The sequence below is a fragment of the Vipera berus genome (assembly GCF_964194415.1).
Source record: "Vipera berus genome assembly, chromosome: 2".
Taxonomy (NCBI): Eukaryota; Metazoa; Chordata; class Lepidosauria; order Squamata; family Viperidae; genus Vipera; species Vipera berus.
Window position 1 is genome coordinate 150447491 of NC_138203.1, and position 14860 is coordinate 150462350.

Genomic DNA, 14860 nt, shown 5'->3' on the forward strand with positions numbered 1-14860 from the left:
CTTCACATTAGTGTGAGCTTATCTTCTTTGAGAACCAGGACTGCATCTTCACAGGGAAGGCTGGACTCAACATTTTAGAAACAGGAAGAAGCGATCACATTTCTGGGCTGATCATCTCACCAAAGTCTTCAGATGCAAAATTTTGAATTAATGGTGGAAGGGAAAGGAGGAGGAGCAGCAGGGCAAAGAACATTCCTGCTCTGCAGGCAGTGAGTTCTCTCCCTCAGTCAGTTCTCTTGGTTCGAGAGACACCTAGAAAAGGTAGAGGAAGAAGCTAAAACCTCTGACTTACAACCAAAGCTGAGCCCAAAATTTCTCTTGCTAAGCTAGACAGTTAAGTGAATTGTGCCCCATTTTGTGACCTTTCTCGCCACAGTTCTTAAATGAATTGCTGCAGCTGTTAAGTTAGTAACATGTTTGTTAAATGAATCTGGCTTCCCCATTGACATCGTCGGAAGGCCACAAAAGGTGATCACATGATCCCAGGACACCACATCTGTCATAAATACGGATCAGTTGGCAAGCGCCTGCATTTTGATCACGTGACCATGGGGATATGCTACAACGGTCGTAAGTCTGAAAAACAGTCATGTCATTTTTTTCAGGGCCATTGTAACTCCAAACAGTCACTAAATGAACTGTTGTAAGTCGAGGACTACCTATATAAGGGGTGGAACATATAGAAAGCTACCATCAGATCATTCAAAAAAAAAAAAATACAGATATTCCATCTTTGTGGTGGTAAAGAAAAGTGGTGAAAGCACAAGGGAAAACCTGAAAAAGGCTACAAATGGAAGATGACAACGTCTGCAACACTGGTAAAAATTACATAAATGAAGAAGGGAGATTAGACCACAGGAGATCCTTTGGTTATTAACTTAAGTCCTGGGAGTTTCTCTGTACTGTACAAGTGAAATTTAGAATGGCCTCTGTAACTTCCCCACTACTATGTTCACTGAAGTGGTTTCATTTAAATAGCTCTGAATTTAAACAGATTGCTGATTAAATATGCTGATTTTGGCCTCTATTATCTAATCTAGGGCACTGAATGTGGATACAGCTTTTGCTAATGTTTGACCTTATCCAGGCTCCTGATTCTGTTCTGTCTGCTCAGCGTAACCTTCCAACCATACTAAGAGTATTTGCTGGAATTGATTATTCTCTGTGTTAGATGAAGTTTTGTTCTGGTGAGCTTGAGAACTCTCTGTCCTGCTTTTGATTGTTATCAAACTTTTTTTTTCCTTTTAGCATTCCTTGTCTAATGTGTGACTGACTCACTGTATTAAAGAGATGACTCTTGGACCTGTGTCTGTTAGGTAGCAAACTCTGTCTGGCTGATAATTCTTTTGACATACAGGATTGAATAGTAAACTCTGAGTCAGGTCAGCAGAGGCCACAAAAGTGAATTTTGCACAGGGGTGTTAAAACAAAGAGGAATTCAAATAGTGCCCAATATGAGTCACAGTGTGCTGTACCGTATGTGCCAGATCTCCAGATGCAACGGAATACTTTTTTGGAACCTGATTTTGTTATAAAAGCATTGACAACATTGTTTTATGTGGTTCTGTACCTCTCCCACCCTCTTTTTTTTTTACTTCTGACTCCCTGATCTTGCACCATTACTTCTCTCTGCAAATTTAAACCTGCTTGAAATGGGACAGAAAACTGATTATTACTGAAAGTTATGTTTTCTTCTCACTGATTTGCAAGGTGGAACTCGCATGTGGCCCCAAGAATAACAGAGAGACGTAACCCCAGAATACTCGCTTATCCTGTTTTAATAACCTAAAGCTTTGCAGTCCCTTTCCATTATTTTTTTTAGCTGGATCTTGCCAACTGCTATGAATGGCTGGCTTAGAAAAAGTTGGGCAGAGGACTTGCCCGTTGAGTAAGTAAAATGCTTGTGTTAAAACAGGAAGGGCACAAGGTTTTCCAGGTCTACCTTAAACCTTTTAGAACCCTTCTATTTTAAAATCATTTAATCGGTGGTCCAAATCACAATCCCTGTGAAGTGTGTGATCAACCTTTAATAAATAGGTAAAAAAAGAAATAAAATTAACGGCTGGCACAGTTAGGAAGAAAAATGATCAAAATATTATCAATGAATGCTTATTTTTTTAAAAAAGTGACAGGTTCCTTGAAAGATAAGCCTCCATTTTTTTATTTTTTTATTTTTTTAAAAAACCTTGCTGTTGGGTCCTCTTTGTCATCCTGTGGAGCAGATAAATAAATAAATAATAAACCTTTATTGTCAAAGTACAACATGTGTACATTGAGATTAGCTGAGCCTTCCCCCGTGCTCTCTCCCCCCAACACACAGTGACAACAAACCCTCCATCCTACCACACCATGTGAACCAACTACACCACACACCGGCCTCCCAAGTCAATTCTGCATAAGATTATGTCCCATTTAAAAGCCTAACAGCCCACGGATAAAAGCTATTTTTCAGCCTGTTGGTATGGGGAGCAGGGCTTCTTTTGACAGGAGCCACCTCATGTGGCTTCCCACCTTTTCTTGAAGCAGCCAGAGAGAAGGTGGGCTTTTGTTCTCTCCTTCCTTTGTGAGACAGAAAGGCTTGGTTCTAGCTCTCTCCTTCACCGAGTCCCTTGCTTCCATATAAGGCCATCCTGCTCTCTCACTTCCTGCTTCAGCTCCTTTTTCTTTTTCCCTCCCCTCTCCCTCCCTCACCCTGGATCCAGCCTTGCTCCATGTGGCACAGTTCTAACTATTCACAGCTGTCTGAAACTGCGTTTAACTTCCTTTCTACCCTGGAGAAAGAACTTCGGGACAACTTTTATAACCGGTCTCACTTTCTTGTTCATTTTTTTAGAGCATTGACCCACTTCCCCCTCATTTTAAAAGGGGGAACCTCAGCATCTTGAAGAAGAAGTGGGAAAATCCAAGCTTGGGGACAGAAGTCCGGAAGGAAACTGTGGAGAGCTGCCGTGCTGAGGTTAGGCAGAAGGCTGTCAGCCCTGGTGGTGGAACTGAAAGCGGCTCTGCTTCCCTAGCAGAAATTAACAAAACCTCAGGGATTATTAGTCCGAGATTGAGACTTCAGTCCTCTTCCAGAGTGTTTGGCCGGTTCAGATATCCCAGTGTTGGCAGCGAAGAGGATAAAACACATTCATCTCAGAGTGGGGAAATGGAAAATTGTCTTAGAGAATCCAGACAAGACGTAGGAAAGCTGGAGAATCTCAGTGAAATCTCAGAATCGTCAGGGAAAATAGAGAAGTTTAATGTTCCTCTAAGCAAACTAAAGATGATGTTTGAGAGGGGGGATGCAGTTCAAACAAAGGTAAGGAACGATTTGCTTCAATTCTCCCTAGCTCTTGAAAAAAAAAATACCAAATTGCAAAGGGGTGACTAGTATCTTCATTTGTCCTGTTGTCAAAAATCCCCCATGCAGATAGCACAGTAATTCTCGCTCAAAGGAGAAGAGTGTGTGTGGCGGAATGCAGATTTTTAGAATGCCAGTGGCTGTTGCAAAAAGAAACCTAATTAACTAAGGTTAGCCTAATTGGGGTGTTGGCCCTGTTGAAGCCTCCAAATAAATTGTGAACTGTGCATGCATGTAATTGTGAAAAGAACCTATGGAATGTGTGTGTGTGTGTGTGTGCGCGCATATTGTGATTGCAGTATTACCATTCATTGATTTTTTTGAGTTGTGGAAACTAATGTTTGAAGCTAAAAATTTTAAACTTTTCTCTGTCTGCATCCTGGCGAATGTTTCTGTCTGCTGCTGAATCTTCTCACAGGAAGAAAGTTTGGAGAATGCCTGTCTTCACCAGTTTTGACTTGCAAATTCATGGGCCTTTCATTTTCCTACAAGTACTCATGAAATCTGATCCAGCATGTGGACTACAGACTGTATCCCTGGGGAAAATTGCAAATTGAGTAACAAGAAAATGAGTTGCATATGGTAGTGACTTGAAACCCTCTTTGGTTGACTTTTCCCGGTTTCTTCATAGTTTCCATCAGTTTAGTCCCTTGTAATGTGTTCCAAGTACATGCTAGAATATAAACAGATATAGTTGTGATTTAAAACTCCTCAGGGCTTTGAAAAGGTGAATTAGTTTGGTGTCAAGCTAAATTTTGTAAATTAGATCTCCAAATCTAGGTTGCCATAGGAGCAGTTTATCTTACCTTAACTAGATGCAGCCTGCAATGCTGATTGAGTGATCCAATTAGATCTGAACGTAACAAGGATGAAATAGCTGGGTGTGTACAGCTATCCCAAGATCTGTAGACATAGCTTATTCACCTTAAGCATGTTTCAGAACTTAGTGTAGGTGTGGCCTTTATTGATTCTAGGCCAGATTTAAAGTCAATTAAACATGCTACCCGTACGAATATGCAAGTTTTCCAGGTTTAAAAATCTTTCAGTTATAAAAGGAAACTGGCCCATAGAGAAAAATTTTCATACTCTTTATAATTAGAAAGCTATTCTTAGCTGTGTAAAAATGATCTTGCAGAAAGAATGTTTCAGCCTGAAGACATTATTTTTAGATGCATATTTATCATTGTTTACATTTTAAAAAAAAAAACTGTCATAAAAATTCTGCATTGTACACGTTATATCCTAATAGAAATTATTATTATGTAGTTTTGCATCACTGACAAATTAGTGGTACAGAAAATAAGTCAGAGCAGCAGTAAGCCAAAATCTGGATTTCACAGATGCACAAAAGCTATAATGGTAAACTAAATGCTTTAGATATTTTTTGCTTCCTCTTCCTTATAGCTAAACTTCAGTCAATTTTATATAAAATCCTATAAAATATATGTGCAATGGACAGAATTAGTTTACTACAAGGCTCTGGAAACTTCAGATCAGGATTGGAATAAAATATATAATACAGTTTTCATTGATTCATATGCCTGATGTGTCCTGAGTGTACCAACCTGTTACGTTCAGAAGCCACTAGAATACATACGGTATATAATGGCATATGTGTGTTATGTATTAGGTTATCCAATATCTGGGAGCAGATGACAGCATTACAGAGATACTGATGTCTCTGTCCATGGATTTAAGCCTATTAAGCATGTCCTCTTACCTCATGTGGAGCTACTCCTGCAAACTGCAGATCATGAGACCAAACAAATAGAAGGGAAGGATGTGAACTGAGCGATTGGGATATAGATGGAGGAGAATCAATAGGGTAGCAGTAAGAAAAGGACAGAAAGTGCCTCATTATGATAAGTTTTGTGTAGTCCAGAATTAATACATAATAAGAATTATGTAAGAAGAATAGGCTATGATAAATCTTATGTGATGTTACAACTAGGATATGACTGCTATTGAGTTATAATTATTCTCTTTAAAATAAGTTGAAATGATAGATTTAGAATGAACTTCCAGGAGCGAGAATTGATTGGACAACATAACAGAAGTCACTAGGGAAAAATTGGGGGCAAGGAAGGAGAAGTAAGTACATTGATTGCTCGAAAGAAAGATAAGCGTAATGTGATGATTGGATTGTTTAATAACTATAACATCAATTCACAGCAGTAAGAAGTAAATATCTTGTTGAAAACTGCAAACAGTTCCCCCCCTTCTTCTATTTAAGGATTTTTTTTTAACAAACCATTTTGTTGATAAATGCAGGAGGGGTATACTGTATAAACTCTCAAAACATAATGGTTTGGATGTAGAGATGAACAGAGATTTGATACAAAATGAGGGCTTTTTCTCCCATATGTTCCTGTTAAGTTCTTTTGAAAGTTCAGGAGCTTCTCTGAAATTGCATAATAGAGAATGCAGACAATAGTAGGAATTGAAAGAACTTGATTGGCTGCCTTATGCAAATAGAAATGCCTTTTTCCTCACACTAGATACCTCTAGATTCAAGTTAGTATTGTTGCATTTTAAATATTATAATGATTGACTACTACATGCAGCAGTGAAGGAAAGACTAGTAGAATTATGTGCTATGTGCTTTATGATAACGTCATTTCCTTTGCCTAATAACTTATTTGAAGACACAAACAATATGGCTGTGCCTGCAGCTTTTGAAAATGTTTCAAAAGAAGTGCTTTGGACCTTGCCCAAGGCCAAGCCCCTTTGTACTATTTCTTAAAGCAGATTTCTAGTTGCATTAATTTTAATGAGTACAGTATATTCCTTAAAGCAGTGGCATTTTGGTCTTGTACGGTTATGTGGTGGGCTTTGTGCAATGCTTTCAAGTAATTTTTGAAGCCCTAATAAACAATGTGGTCTTTCTTCAAAAGTTTGTCATTGGAAAGGCATTGCAGTGAGAGCTGGTGAATTGCAGTCAGTGAATTGTATCATCTGGAGATCCAGCCCTACTTGTCGAAAATGCACTAGATAATGTTGGAGCAATCATTATCTTAATCAGCTTGCCTTTTGCAAGGACTGTTATAGAATAAAGAAAATTCTGATGGGCAGAGGTTATACTTTGCTGTAGATCATGCTGTATTAATTATCCTGTGCCATAAAATAATGATCATTAGGGAGATTTTTTTATGCCAGGACATATTTTATGTCATTGGCACTACTTACTACATATGTGTAGCAGGAAGGGCATTCTTTGTGGTTAATAGCCCTCTCTAAGCGGTTTACAAGAGTCAGCCTATTGCCCCCAACACTGTGGCTCCTCATTTTACCAACCTCTGAAGGATGGAAGGCTGAGTCAACTTTGAGCCAGTCAGGATCGAACTCCTGGCAATGTGAGCAGAGTTAGCCTGCAATACTGCATTCTAACCACTGTGCCCCCACTGTTATTAAAATACAATATCTCAGAAGGCAAATGTGCTTTGCAGGATGCTTTGTGCTCGCCCATTTAGACCTTTATGCAGAACAAAGGCATTGCTATAAATGCTTTGTTGAAAGCTGTTAGAGCATGCTAGCTTACTTCTATTAAAAGAATAATTTGAAAAGTCTTGTGGAACATTGGGCTTGAGGGACCCTCAAGTCTTAAGTCTTGTGGTTAAGACTTGTGCTTTGCAACCCCCTCTAAGCAATTTACAGAGTCAGCCTATTGCCCCCAACAATCTGGTCCCTCATTTTACCGAGGAAGGATGGGATGCTGAATCAACCTTGAGCCATTCAAGATCAAACTCCTGGCAAGTTGAGTAGAGTTACTTAAGTCATTGCAGGACCCAAGTTGCTGACCCTGGTATTTAGAAAATACCTTCAGAGTCTTTGTGTATTCACACATCTTACCCATTGATTGATCCTCCCACTCCCCTCCACCCACTTTTATTTCTTATGCATTTTGGTAATCCTAATATACCCTGATTGTTGTTCAAGCTCAAAGATCTAGATAAAGTTTACCTTTCTGGTTCACTCACCTACTTTTAAACTACATCTTGCTATATTACTACCAACTTTGCAGTAATAAAATGTTTATATGCTGTTGTATATCTTATACTAAGGATTGTTCTTAAATAATAGAATCTGAGATAGTAAATATCCATAAAGGCCTAAATGTATCCAGAAGGTTTTAAGTTTAGAATGTATTATCAACATTATGCCCAACACAGTAACTCCAAATGAGTTGCATTAATTATGAGATAAGTGATCATGTCTTGAGTTTAGAAAGCCAACAAATTGAAAGGATATTAAGTTGGCAAAGACTGTGCTGAAAAGTGCCTAGAATAAAAAATATATGTGGTCCATTTCAATAACAATATGGGACATAGGTGGTTCTTGAGACTGGCAGTGAATGCGTCATTGCTTTGGAAATTGTCAGAATCCCATTTTAATTCATTTCAGCTGTGAAACAGGCTGATATTTGAGAATGATGACAGAAGAGACGCTGACAAGGCTTCCAGCTTCAGTAGTTCTTTCCAGGCACTGACTTTGACCATTAACAAGATAATTATCTAGAATATAGAATAAATTGGTGAAGACATTGAGCAGTGATCTCGAAAGAGAAAGGCTTTACAAAGATTTCATAAACTGGAATTTATTCAGTGTTAGACATTGGGATTTTAAATAAAATCCTGGATTCAGAATAATTACATACTTAAACAGATTTCCTCTTCTAGATGCCCCCCAGATATATTTGCAAAGTTACACTGCTTGTAGAGTATGCAAACTGGTTTTAGCACACTAAAGAGTGGAATGCAGATCTATGTTGATTCATCTTCCAATCCCATTTAGCAGATCTGCAGCATAGTGCTACATCTGAGCATGTATAAATAACACATGTCTATAGTGGAGTTTTTTAATCAAAATATTAGAATAATATTAGAAAAATCTTTTGAAGAGAATGCGAGTTTAATCTCACGCCCCAATGTGTGTTTTCTGCAAAATAGACTAGGAGAGTTAATGCAAAGATATTTTAGGACATTGTTTTGCTTGTTGATTATGCTACATCTTACCACTCCATACTTTCATCCATCTGTCAAACTCTCCTTTAAAAAGTACTGAGTTCTAAAATGCCTAAGATATAATATCGTATTATAATAAAAATTAACATATCTACACTCAGTCCTAACACATGACCTTTTAATGCAAACAGTATTTGCAAAATAATTGGCACTGAAATACCAATGAAATAATCTGATACATATGATTAAAAGAAAGACAAAATCTTGTGGAGTTCTTGAAAAAAATCTGGATTTATATTTGAGCTGAGAATTGATTGTTAATGTATTTTTTGGAAGTTAAAGCAATTTATATCTCATAGTCAATTGGCATTATAGATGTAATCATTCTAAAGATGACTGCATAGTAATCTTTTTTTAGCCTTTTGAATTAAAGTGGATCATGCCACCTGGGAGGTCTTCTCTACAAGGAGGACAATTATGATAATTTAGATATTGCACAAAACAAAGGATGTGCAGGTTTAAACAGTATGGCTATCCTTTTGGCAATGACACACATCTTTTACAACCGATGCATAATTTCTGCCACACCTTCCCATATAGCTTTGTTAAGGACAGGCAATTCTTAAAACTGTATAATGTAGCTTTGTTTTTCCTTTCCCCAGAATTTAATTAAGGGCTAAGTGGGTTCTGCGTAGATTTAGTTGGATTGTTCCAGGTAATCAGAGCAGCTACTTTAAGGATCTAGACTAGGGGTGTCAAACTTGCATCACGTGATGTGTTGCGACATAGACTTTTTTTGCTATGGTTGGCAATGGGCTGGGCGCGGTTTGACTATGATGCATCTGGCCCCCGGGCCGGCAGTTTGACCCCCCTGAATTCTAAACTGACTCAAACCTTAGCATAAACAAGCAGAAATCTGCTTTACTTTTAAAATATGATGTCATGTCCTTTCAATTATGTGAGTGAGCAACATTGGGCTTGTATTTTAGAATTCTAGATGTGACAGGACTTTGCTGTAACTACAGTATTGAAGAAAAAATTATTAGATGGTAAGTAACAGCTTTAGAAAAAAACTGTGGTAAAAGTGGAAGAGCCATGGAAGTTGATGCCCATCTTAATATTTCCTCAGTACATTTATACAAATAAATTGCCCTTTCAATATTTTTTTTCCTTTTTTCCTTGCTTTTTCTTAAACTAAGGGTGACAAGAAAAACAAAACCCATAAACCATCTTTACTTTAATCCACAACCAATTCTTTGAGTAAAATTAGTTTGAAGTCAGCACATTTGTCTCCTATATCCTTTCTGCTGTTTCTGACAATAATAGGGTCAAGACATTATGATTTTTTCTGCTGTTGACTTTCACGCATGCACATATACCCAAATGTCAACATGCACACATTCATTCTTTCCTTTGATGAAATGCTTTTTCTTGTTGGTTCTAAACTTTCTGCACAAGCTGTTCACCATCTAGGAAGTACTTATATGTGACAACTGTGTGTAGGGTGTGTCACTTGTGCTGGCTTACAATTCTGTTGCCTAATCCTTCCCTTCTTGAGTGTAGAAAAATGCAGACCCAGATAAATTCCTGTCTGCTGACAGCATCTTAGTAAGAGAGGAGAATCAGATCCTGAGAAATTAGAGCAACCCCTTAGCTCTCATTGTTAATGAAACTGAATCTATTTGGCTTCTATCTGCACTTTTTTAAAAATGTATTTTATCACTGAAATTTGTGTTTTGATGAAGTGTAGCATTATGAAGTTTAACAAGAACCATCTCTAAATTTGAAAAGAAATTATTTTGATTCCTCCCCCCATGTTTTCTATTACTGGAAAAGATTATTTCAAAACGAAGTGCTTCTGAAATAAAACATCTCTCACTGATGGATTTGCTCAAAGGCTTTGTTGATTAGTCTGTTGATAATTTTTGGCCCAAGGATTCATTCAGTTTTGTTGTTAGAATTGGAATGATTCCTCTGCTATCTCTCTCTCTCTCTCTCTCTCTCTCTCTCTCTCTCTCATCAATCTATCTATATATTTATGTATATATGTATTTATTTCATGTGGTTATCTTCACTAAGGTCATTGTGTGCTGTGTGTAAAGGAGGTGAAGTATGTATATGTATGTCTCTGTGTATTTGAGCCTTCTTTTTTACTACATCTAAATTATACGACTTTTTTAGTAACATTAAAGGTCAGATGAAATTGCTATATTTTCTGCTAAAGGGTCAAAATAAGAATTTAAAAATATACTGTGTATGCTAACCTGGGTTTCCATTGGCAGCTTTTATCCAGAAGCTCTGAATCTGGATAGATAAACTTGTGGGACTGTTTGTTTTTTAACAACCAACATTACCGTACTTATAAGTAAAGAATTTTGAGCCAGGATATATTTAATTCTAATTCTTAAAACAGAACTTTCACACTGCAAATGTGTTCCTGCCATTGGACACAAAAATGCCTAAAATGTAATTGCCTCCTTTAATAAATAGTGAAAGTTAAACCTGACTTACAGACTATTTCTTCTAAGGGTTCCCTAATAAAAGCCCATTACGACACAGTGCCAACCTCAGGCCAGACCTCCTGACATATCTTAGTTTGTTTGGGTCTAATAGCTTTCAGACACCTGGAATTTCACATAAAATTAATAGAGTCAACGTAACAAAATCAAGGTTTACCAGCTTGAATAAATTCTTAGCTTTCACTGTACATTTACACTTCATTGCGAGAGAAAGAACATCTTGGCTTGCTGCGTGGATGTTGTTGGATTGACCTTTCTTGCTGCTGCTTACCTATTTCTTCCTCTTCATTTGACCACTAATCAAACAATAATCAGAGAATCTTTCCTTTTTAAAGCAGGTTGTTCACGACCATAGCAGAGCTGCTGAGGGTAGGATGATCTCAGAGAGCCATTTCTTTTCAGAGGACCTCGACTTACCTCATGGAGAAAGAAGCCACAGTTCTTCATGTAAGCAATGTTCAGTATAGTTGGGATGACTCCTATATGTACACTGGCATGCCCAGTATTTATCCCTTTAATAAAGAGGAAGGGCATTTCAGAACTCAAAATGTTAAACAGCTTAAAATGCAAATATATCTAATTATTTTATATGAAAGCTAAAAGAGAAATGTAAGATAAATGCTTATATATTGTTAATATATTGAAACCATGTGTCTGATTATTATAATATGCAAGAGTTATCCTTGGGTAGTCGATTGATCACTTGTTTAACAATGGTTTGAAGTTACAGTGGCGCTGGAAAAGTGACTTATGACCCATCCTCAAAATTATGACTTTTGCCCCACCCTCATAGTCACGTGATCAAAATTTGGCTCCCATTTTTATTAGGGTTTCAGCATCTTGTGGTCACATGATCACAATTTGTGACCTTCACAGACACTTTCTGACATGCAAAGTCAATGGGGAAAGCTGGATTTGCTTAACAGCCATGTGATTGGGTTAACCACATGATTTACTTAATGAACACAGTAAAAATGGTCATAAAATCAGGTCCATTATGGTTAATTGAACAGCAGCGGAGGCCTAAAGTGAAAAGGTTTTATAAAACCCAGCTGAAGGCCTAGGACTGGGGCCACGGCACGCATGCCCACAGAGAGGGCTCTGCGTGCCACCTGTGGCACACATGCTGTAGGTTCGCCACCATGGCTATATATACAAAATAAGTACGAAGTGCTTCATCTTATATGAAATATTAATTCATATATAAGTTCAGCAATAAATTCATCAGTTTCTCAAATGGGAATGGGGAAGTACTTTTGGGGGAGGAGCCAAAAGCATAAGCATCTATTTCCCCAACCTACACTTTTGTTACTTTTACGTCAACTTCTTGTTTTGAAAAGTGTAGCTCTTGAAACACTCTCCTCCAGGTCTGATGCTGTTGCCTATAATTTAGCTTTAAATTAGCAAAGAAACCAAAGGAATCTCTAAACAAGGCAAAGTTCATTCTTTAAGGTAGACTCTTTTTGCTTCGGTTATGGAGCTGGAATTAACTCATGCCCTTTGGCCACCTGGGTTATTAAATGGCTGTTGAGTTAAGCAGAGTGAAGTTTTGATCTCGTATAATGTATCTCAATAACAGCAGCTGTCTTATGTTTATTTTAGAAGATCAGTGTTTTTCCACCTTTTAAGCATGCTGTCTGGGGAATTCTGGGAGTTGAAGTCCATACATCTTATATCTGCCAAGTTTGGAAAACATGGTTCTAGATAATTTGCTTTTTTCCCCTCTGCAGTATCGACCCCGGAGAAAGCAGAGAACAGGAGAAATTTAGAAATACCTCGTTTTTCAGAAACATCCATCAAGGATAGGCTTGCTAAGTACCAAGCGGCTGTGTCCAAGCAGAGCGGGTCTCACAGTTATGTGGTAAGTTTTACTTTTTAGAGATGGGTGGCTGTCACAGCTCTGCAGTAGAGGATTCCATCTAAAATGTCACCGATGACTTTGCCCTGCATGCTCAAAATTCTTGATTCATGAATTTTCCCCTTTTAAAGTCTTATTTCTAATTAAAGCTGGTGTAACCTCTTTCAAGTTCTTTTTATGTGTGTGGGAATTTTCTGTCTTTTTTGCCTTTGTAAAGCATAGGGGATAAGCTTTGCTTACCTGTAAGAATCAGAAAGCTTTTAAACATTTTACCATCATCATCATCATCATCATCATCGATGACTCCTATGTTTACACCAAAGCACTTAGTTTTGTAATGAAAGAACTATCAGAGACTCCATGTTCCATGCTGGAAGGAATGGAAATTTTGTGCTATTTTGTTCAGAATGGAAAGAATTGTGTTTCTAATGACTGGCTTAGAATTCTTTGCTTTTTTCAGTAAAATAAAACGTAGATGTAGGAGTCCATTCCCTATGTTTTGTGTATTTCTGGATGTAGATCGAGGCACAGTAGGCAATATCCTCTTGCGGGGGCAGGGGAATTCAGCTATGGAGTCCTTGGTGCTTTCTGAGCATAGTTGTTTATGGACATTTCATTACTTGACTAAGTAACGTCAGTTTGAACATGGATGCTCACCTAAGACTAAATAGCAGACCATCAATAACTTCAAGGACCATTTGAAAGAAACAATAACTCCAGATCACACAAAAATGCTGACAGATGGTGCATTGAAGGAGATGTAACTTGAAGGAGATATTCTTGTTTTGTTTTGTTTTTTGCAGCAAGTGGGGGAAAGGCTGGTGTAGGGGAATAATTAATGAGTGGATAGCAATTTATCAAATGAACAATTTCAAGAAAGCCAAGTATTACAACTCTGGTCTCTTACAACAGCTGCTTTTTCACGAAAATGTACATAGCAATGCCCAGCCACCTCTTCTAAGCAAAAAAGAACTTTTGAGGATGAGAGAGTTGATTTATGTCTCAAAGGTGCTTTTTCAAAAGGCAACTGGGCTTTCTTTGTTTTTCCTTGAAGACATTTCACTTCTCATTCAAGACATTTCAACCAGTGAAGCTCCTTGGACGAGAAGCGAAACATCTTCAAGGAAAAACAGAGCCTTGGTGGAGGAGTAGGCTGATGCCTCCTTAAGTAGCACCAGCTGCCTGCAATTAGTGCAGGTTCGAGTCCCACCAGGCTCAAGGTTGACTCAGCCTTCCATCCTTCCCAGGTAGGTAAAATGAGGACCCAGATTGTTGGGGGCAATTAAGCTGACTTTGTAATAATGCCGCTTGGTGTGTGTGTGAAAGCCCTAATAAGCAGGCATATACATAGAATGAAGGCTACTGCTAAGCTTGTAAGCCGCCCTGAGTCTTCGGAGAAGGGCGGGATATAAATGGAATTTAAAAAAAAAAACAAAGGAAACCCAGTTGCCTTTTGAAAAAGCACCTTTGAGACAACCATGACCTGGATGACCTCCATCAACTCGGTTTATGGCTTTGCTGCTACCATTCTTGCCTTCAAATGTGATGTTTCCTGCATGTTTCCCCTTGGTAGATGTGCTGAACGCTGCCCTTAACTGTGGGTGTCAGGATTCCCAAGTCCTGCAGTATCAGCAGATTCTGTTTTTGCATGGACGGGAGATGCCTACAGAATGCCATTTTGTGCTACTGCATGCCGGAAATAAGGAATTGCGAGCAACAACTAGTTGAAATGAGTTTTTGCTATATTTTAAAGAGACCATAACATTTAAAGCAACCGAATAGACTATATACTATCCTGCTTACTGAACTTGTTCTATATTCTGTATGTTTGGAAGAGATTAATAAATTAATTTGAACCTAGGGTAGATCAACATCTACTTAAATAATATCTGGAGACTGTGCAATAAATCAGCAAGTATTTAGGGCAGGGGTGTCAAACTCAATTTCATTGAGGGCCGCATCAGCATTGCGGTTGCCCTCAGGGGCCGGGTGGGCGTGGCCAGGGTGGGCGTGGCCTACTGGGCGGGCGTGGCTAGAGTGCGTATGGCCTACTGGGTGGGCGTGGCCAGCTCTACATCGTTCGCATCAAGGGTGCCTATGGGGGCCTGGGCAGGAGTGGGACAGATCTGAGGGTCTCTGGCAGAAGGAGGGTCTCTGGGCCAGGGCCAAGGCAGTGGGG

The 14860-nt window shown here is 38.5% G+C and overlaps 1 protein-coding gene across 5 annotated transcripts in view; it reads left to right on the forward strand.

The window, feature by feature from the left end:
* LIMA1 (LIM domain and actin binding 1) overlaps positions 1 to 14860 on the forward strand; it is a 63189-nt gene that overhangs the window by 28344 nt on the left and 19985 nt on the right. For 2 of the 5 annotated variants that reach the window (XM_081321421.1, XM_081321422.1), the window contains exons 4-5: positions 11159 to 11270; positions 12554 to 12684. In XM_081321421.1, the coding sequence (XP_081177547.1) occupies positions 11159 to 11270; positions 12554 to 12684 (243 nt within the window). Of the gene's footprint in view, positions 1 to 2833; positions 3302 to 11158; positions 11271 to 12553; positions 12685 to 14860 lie in introns of all 5 variants that reach the window. The other 3 variants (XM_081321419.1, XM_081321420.1, XM_081321423.1) reach the window with 3 other exon arrangements.